The 7,904-nt window shown below is 45.8% G+C and overlaps 1 protein-coding gene across 1 annotated transcript; it reads right to left on the bottom strand.

Moving 5' to 3' along the window:
- Nucleotides 1-114: 114 nt before the first annotated feature.
- On the bottom strand, nucleotides 115-1,540 carry aqp12 (aquaporin 12). Its single transcript, XM_060066931.1, has 3 exons — nucleotides 870-1,540; nucleotides 476-592; nucleotides 115-352 (listed from the first exon to the last, which is right to left on the bottom strand). The coding sequence occupies exons 1-3, from the start codon at nucleotides 1,462-1,464 to the stop codon at nucleotides 216-218; spliced, it is 849 nt and encodes a 282-aa protein (XP_059922914.1). The 5' UTR covers nucleotides 1,465-1,540; the 3' UTR covers nucleotides 115-215.
- Between the last annotated feature and the right edge of the window lie 6,364 nt (nucleotides 1,541-7,904).

The following is a 7,904-nucleotide window of genomic DNA, read 5'->3' as shown; positions in this document are numbered from 1 at the left end:
AATTTCTTTACTTTGAACTAGATCTTTACTCATATTGTATCATTGCATTTGCTGTTTTCAGACTTGGCCAATAGGAGGGCTTGATCTGAGATAAGTACAAAAACAATTTAAGTGTGTGTTTCATTTTCACTTTTTATTCATGAATAGATCAACTTGTCCAAGAAGCAAGACTCATTTGATATTTAATGGTTAAAAAAATAAAAGGCAAGCTTCATTCACTTTTTCTTTTTGTCTCCTTCACCTGATGTATTGCCCTTGGGCACTCTGAATCTTGTTTTCTGAGAGTATAATAAATTCTTGGAGAAGACTCTTGGAATGTGGCCAATGTACAGAAAAAGAGCCATGCTCATGCCTGTAGAAAAAATAGAACATAGTCTTATGCTGACATTTCTCCATAGGTGACATGCCTAACAAGCTTAAAAACTGCATTTCAGTTTGGTTTGTGTGCATGAGGTTGTGTTGCGCTGTATTTTACCTGTGAGTGGTCCTAGCCAGTAGACTATTGCATATTCCGTCAAGGTGAACCCAGGGCAGTTGAAGGTTAGGCTATAGGCCAGCGAAGGGTTCATGTAGGCGGAGGTATAATCACTGGCTGAAAAAGGATATAGACGTGTTAGGCTACTATTCGATTAATCAATTTATCTGATTTAGCTGTTTCCCAATACGCAAATTAAACACAAAAACAATTATATATACGTCAACTGCACGAGTCTGTGTTTTAATGAGCCAGTGATATTTTTGATTACATTGATTTATATCCCTTGCTGCCCCAAAGATTTGATCCCAACAACAGAGCAATGTGATTGATTTTCCATAATATATGTCAGCTTCACAAAATTGTATCTCATTATTTAAGACAAAGCATGCACCTGTATGGGACAGGAAGGTCAGGAGTACTGCAACAAGTGGGATCCGTATCATAGCGGACCGGCGGCGCATGCTCAGGTGCACCAGGTGGAACACGAGCGCACACACACACTCGGTGAAGAACCCATGTAGCACAGACACCCGCAGCGACGTGCTGCACGAGCTCGCCATCAGGTTTTTGATCATGTGCATGTCCGTGAGCTCCAGGCCCCAGTAGTGCAGGGCCGCCAGCAGGGCCACGTGTGCTCCCAGGAACTGCCCCGCCACGGCAAGCAGGGTCGGAATGGGGGTCTCCTCCAGAGTCAGGAATCTCACAAGCGTCAGTGTGGGGTTGCCGGAGGCGTTACCGCACGCCACGCCATGGGTCAACAGCACCACGAACAGTATTGTGACACACACGTCAGGACCAAGACCCCCGGCCCACTGGCCCACCTCCACGATGGTCTGCATCTCCAGCAAGCATGCGGCCAGCACAAATGAGGCCGCCAACTCCAGCAGGAAGTCGAGACGCGGACGCCGCCTCAGAAGTACTCGGCTTGAGATACCGAAGGCCACAATGGCAATAAAGTAGCCAAGGGATGCATTGAGTCCAGACATGTTGAAGGGTAGATTGCTGCTCCTTGACACAACACCTAGGGTAGTAGTGTGTGTGTGTGTGTGTGACAACGTGGCAAATGGAGAGATCACTGGCTTATCAGAGTAATGTCAGCTTTCGGCCCCCTCGTGACCACCTGCCAAAATACACACGGGTCCTTTCAAGGTGAGGTCAGCATGGCCTCGCTTTGCATGGATGGGCCATATAATGGGTGCACTGCAGGCTAGGCCTATGTCATCATAGTCGCCACCATTGATGTACAATGCATTCTAGCTATTTGTGAACGACTCCGTCCACTCATACTGGGGCGACCAGCGAAATATCCGGAAGAAATGCCTATTGGTTTATCAACTTGAAAAGAGTGTTCCTGGCTTGTCAAGTCGACCCTAAATACACCATAGCCTAACTGCTGCAGGGATTGGCTCTAATAATGTCCAGCCTTAGAAAGAAAATGTACCAACAAACGAGCGGCGCACAGCCTAGAGACGCAACACAATATGAAGAAGAGGCGCTAACTAACACAGAGGTCAGAGTTGGTGCTATGGCAACATATAAAGAGATAAGTCTCAGAATCGATCCAGACCATCAACTTTACAAATAGATTTGTATTCAGCTGAAGTATTATACAATTTTAAGAAAGTGAACGCTTTCGTTTAGACCAAAATGTCCAACTTATCAACTTTTGATAAGGTATGCGTTCTTTCTGTTGAAAACACCCATTTACCTCCTTTTACATTAGGTCATCTTCCACAAATGGACCATGTTATATGGCTAAAGTAACAGTCTGTCCTTTTGCCACTCCTGAAGAGCGTTGATTACTGTTCCATGCAAAGGTGGGCCATTTCCATTTAAACTAGATAACGTTTTGAACCCCACCCTATCTCTAATTCTGAAGCGATTAAAAGATACAAACGGTTATGAAAACATATAAGGTGAGTAGTGAACTGAATATTATTTGTTCCATAGCTGTATTTGCCCCTGATAACAAAATGCAGCATAGCATATCTGTTCCCCCTAATACATGGAAACAGCTCCAGACACTTATAAACCACTGATACCTGCCGGGACTCTTTACCTATTATTTACTGCCCCGCAAGCTTAGTTTTACTTTTCATCCAGCCAGTGTATTTTATATTTCTATTTACTATAGGAGTACGTTATTCGAACAAAACGACAGGAAGATATATCTGTACTGTCAAATAGTCAAAAAGGCTTAACTTAATTAATTATTTCTGTTTACACAGGGAGAGGAAATTATATCAAGGGATTCACGGTTGTCTGCTCAACAAGGACTAGTATACATTCACATCACAGGCCAATGTGGTCAGCTAAGGTACAACGGAATTAACAGCCACTCAAATGTGCACATGAACACACACTTAGAAGTGTAGGATCCTTGTAAAGAGATACAGCCAGCACTGAATGAGTGGAACAATAATCGTCATGAACATATAAGGAAGACTATAGACTAGATTATAATGACCTAATATCCTAATTCATGATCTGCAAAGAACCTCTGGAAGGAATCCTTCAGTTTACTTTATAACATGAGCACACGCTTGATTGAACGCTAATAATGTCTCTGTATAGATATACACGTGCATATGTGATAGAATGTTTTACCATTCTGGTGCTGCGTCAGTGTGGATGTTCTTTTTTTTCCAAGAAAGAAAAGTTTCTTTCTAAGGAACTGAGCGCAGAAAACAGCAGGGCTGCTCTGAGTGAGAGCCTCAAGTACGAAGACACATCCAACTGGTCTGGCTCCTTGTCCTCTCCCCCCACACCATTTAAGGCATTCACAGGTAACATCGATTCCTAGGTAACCCACTGTATTCACAGGTAACCTCAATCATAGTAAAACACTACATTAGCAGTTAAAGCACTGTATTCACAGGTGACATACCTAATTCACATGTAACACACTGTATTCACATATAACACACTTATTCACAGTTGACCCTACATTCAAGGGTAACAAAATGTATTCACAAGTAACACTCTACATTCAAAGTTGAAACACTTAATGCACAGGTAAGACACTACATTCACAGGTAAAGAACACCATATTAACAAGTTACAGACTGCATGCAGTGGTAACACACTGTATTCACATGTTACACACTTAATTCCAAGGTAATCACATGTAATGGACCACATTCACAGGTTACACACTGTAACAGACTACATTAACAGGTAACACACTGTATTCACGTTTAACAGACTAGTGTTGCACAGTATGAGGATACTGGAGAGGTATCATACCCTCACACAAAAAACGATACGATTCTCGATTTTTTTTTTGTATCGATACTTTTATCAAAATAACGTTCTGTGTCTGTGCAGCGAGCCGCTCCAGTCATACTCCTTGCACGCAGAGGCTAGTCAGTGGGCGTGCCCCTCAGCTCGTCCTCAGCCACAGCACCAGCAGGCAGTTCACTGAGCGAGAGCCATGGACCTTTAAAAATAGGACAGCGGATTAAAAAATGGCGCCCATTCATTCCTATGAAAACTGATCAATGGCCGTTTCTCAATTCCTAGCACGCGTACTACGGACTCGATGACTTGCAAGTACGTACTTGGCAAGTCCGTACTTCAAGCACAGACTTGCGAGCACGCGAGTACTTACCTGCAATTGGAACAGCAGCGGACTCGATGACGTCACCACCTCTGCTCGTCCGTGCGTATTGGACGTTAGATACTGCAGTGAAGAATCATCTAGGAAAAAAATTCGAATACACGATTATTTAGTTTTTATTAATAAATCTACACTACAAGTGGCATCTTGAGCCGTTTTTGTGATACAATTTTACTTCCGCATCTCAAACGCTCGTTTTCGAGCGTGACGTAGGAATTGGTAGACGGACGTTCTAATCATCATAGACTACATAGGCAACATTTAACAATGGATAACAGTTTCGGACCACTTCCGTACAATTTTGAGCCAGCTAGCCGTGAGGGAGAACAGCAACCACCTAAAAGGGGGAGACACCATGGCAATAGGAGGGAGATAGAGTTGTGGTGTCAGGAGAATTATGGTGAACCAGGAGCGGCTGAACATCAACACGGCCACGGAGGAAGAGCTCATGACCCTGCCCCGTGGCGCGGAGCATCGTGGAGCGGAGCATCGTGGAGTACCGGGACTGCATCGGGGGCTTCAAGAAGGTGGAGGACCTAGCGCTGGTGAGTGGGATAGGCGCCACCAAACTGGAGATTATTAAAGTGGAGATCTGCGTGTCGAGTAGGACCAGTTCGTCGCAGCACTCCCCGTCCTCCCTGCGGAGAGACCCGGAGCATATGTCCTCCTGCAGTGGCATGAACATCAACACCGCCACCCCGCCGCAGCTCATGAGCATCCGCGGCATCACGGAGAAAATCGCCCGGAACATTGTCGCCTATCGGACCCAACACGGTCCGTTCAAAAGCATCGAGGACCTGGTTCGGGTCGATCACATAAACTGCTCCCTACTGGACAAGATCCGTTTCCAGGTGTTTGTGGAGCGCTCAAGAACTCCGTCCACCAATACCAACGGCGGGCTGACCTACGCTATATATAAATGCAGACCATTTATGCCGCTTTTCCACTGCATGGTACCAGCTCGACACGACTCGACACGACTCGACTCAGCTCGCATTTTTTGCGTTTCCACCGCGGTACCATGGTATCTGGTACCTGAAGTGGCTGCTTTTTCTAGTACCTACTCGCTCTAGGTTCCAAGCGAGCTGAGCCGATGCTAAAAGGTGACGTCGGCAGACGGCCGGCGACTGATTGGCCAGAGAGTGTGACGAAGTCACGAGAGCGACATGGCAACCATGCTGGTAACATCCATAGCAGCGCCGCAGCCAACATGTTCCACTTCTCCAACTTCTTCAACATGCCAGCTAATAATAGTAATGCGATCGATGTCCTCCATTGTTGTTATGTGGGTTCTGTCCATGTGTGGGTTGCGTATGTGTTGTTTGCGTCGCGTACACAAATACGTCACGGCCCTTTCGCGCAGCCGACCCCGCCCACGTCCAGGAGGTACTATTTGCGGTGGAAAAGCACCCGTGCTGCTACCGTGTCGAGTCGTGTCGTGTCGAGTCGTGTCGAGTCGAGCTACATGTGCGGTGGAAAAGCGGCATTACACGGGTCGGTCCCATCCGAGCCCAACCTCATTCAGCCCCCGGAGCGACGACCTCGACCTCCCGCCGGGAGGACCCACGCAGATGGTGTCCCTGCGTGGTGTCCCTGCGTGGCCCCGCGTGGCATCGGCCCCGGGCCCGCGGGACGGCCGGGCCGCGATGCGCCTGGCCACCTGGGACCTTCAGCGCTGCTCCAGTGAAAAGGCCAACAACCCTGGCGTCAAAGAGGTCGTGTGTATGACCCTACTGGAGAACGAGTGAGTACAACTAACGTGAGGGTTTGCAGGCTCGAAAGCCTGCTCCATCCTTTCTCCGATCGGGGAAACTGTGAAATCGGAGATGGTCGGACAGGAGGTCGGAGTTGGAACAACCCCCACAGATACAAAACCTCATCTCGTCGATTAGAAAAACCCCAAAACCACAGGGGGGGGAAATACAAGACCCCTCACCGCGCTAACTACTCACAACTACGCATAGAGCTGAGGCAGCAACAGCGACCGCGTCTACCAATTCCTACGTAATATGACGCGTTTGACGTATCACATAAAAAAACAACGGTTTTTGAAGCCTTGCTCAAAATAGTCACTTTAAAACTGGATTTTTTGCCGATATACTTTTTTAAACTGATAAAATCCTGCATTTTAATTTCAAAGAGCAATTTTCAGAGAATGTTATGTATAAATATTTTTAAAAACATTAACTTCCAATACGCACTTTAACTGTGCTACGGCCTCATTTAGGCATATACTACTGAACAATATAAACAAATGATATAAAACAAAATCCCAGCCTCTTTCATTTTCAAATAGTATGTAAATATTCTGAATGAATAAAAATTGAAAAGATATGCGTGTCCTGTCATGTGTATAAGCTATACACACACGACTTTATATATATATATATATTTATATATTATCTTATATTATTATTATTATTATTATTATATTATATATTATATAAATATATATATAAGTTAAGAGTAACTTAAGCTACAAATATATGACTGAGCTTAGTTGTGCGTCTTCTCCATATTGTCCGCCATCGTACTGCTGCGAGTGCGAAATGCATCCTGGGATTTATAGCGGTTGCAAGTACACACGAGCCACCTCCGATGCATGCTCGGTGAAACGGCGAGATCGAGCACGCATCAAGAACACTTCCGGGTTTTACGACAGTACTCGCTTGATGCGTACTTCGAATTGGAACAGTGCTCGGGCAACGACTGATGACGTTTCACGAGTCCACGAGCACACGAGCACGCACAAGTACGCAAATTGAGAAACGGCTAATGAAGGGCAGCATCAAGGAGAGATTTGCTTCCGCATCATGGGAGCCAGCGACGCCCTAGTGCATAACGTGCCGGATGCAGAAATATTCTCGTTGTGTAGCATCGTTAACATTGTAGCATCATAAGCGAGGGGTCTGTCTGCACATCCCTCGGTGACTAGGTGGTAAAAGGAAAACCTCGGACACGAGAAGTTAACGGAGGGCACTGAGCCCTCTTGGATGCCGGGCCGAAACAACATTTGTTTCACTTAGACTCCTTTCAGCTGCCCACCCCTGCTTCTCCTGCAAAAAATAAATAAAGAAAACGGCTAATAAAACGCTTGAGGGGGCGTTTTTAAAAGAGAAAATTTGTATTTTATTAGTGCATGGTGTGTTGATAAGGTTTATTGGACTACGTTACCCATGAGGCTTAGCGCCAGTTAGAGGGAAATAGCCTACGTGAGAGCTATGAGCGTGTACAGTGGTTGGACTGCTAATGCAATAAAACATGGCTAGGAACTAAACATGCTGCTGCGCCCGGTTTGTCATATATATGGAACAAACATAACATGGTGTCAGACGAGGATTTTTATTTTTGCCGCAAGTGGAGAGTTCTGCACGCTGCAAGGATTAGCAGAAGAGCCTAACGCTAGCAACAGGTGTCGGCTCGTCAAGGCAACGGGAGAGAGGAAACATGGATAAGCTAAGGCCTCGTTTACACAAGGACGCTTGTGGGTAAAAACCACAAAATATTTTATCGGAAGTGCCTTTCGTTTAGACGGCGACGGCGGTTTTTGGGCTTAGAAACGCAATAATCTGAAACCACCCTTCAGAGTGGAAATCTTGAAAACGCTCCGCCGTAGTGTTTCCATCTACACTGCCTAGACGCAAAACTTTGCTCAGATCTGCTCACGTCGCGTACGCGTTTACGCCACATACATTCCCCAGTACAGGGAAATAAACAAACATGTTGGATTATTTCCATGCGTCGGACCGACATGCTGCTCTGGCAGCTCTCATAAATTTATATGAGTCTTTCCACGAAATGTACAGA

Source organism: Gadus macrocephalus, chromosome 12 (genome assembly GCF_031168955.1).
Source record: "Gadus macrocephalus chromosome 12, ASM3116895v1".
NCBI classification, from domain to species: Eukaryota; Metazoa; Chordata; class Actinopteri; order Gadiformes; family Gadidae; genus Gadus; species Gadus macrocephalus.
The sequence above is the reverse complement of the archived record's forward strand: the minus strand, read 5'-3'. Positions and strand labels throughout refer to the sequence as shown.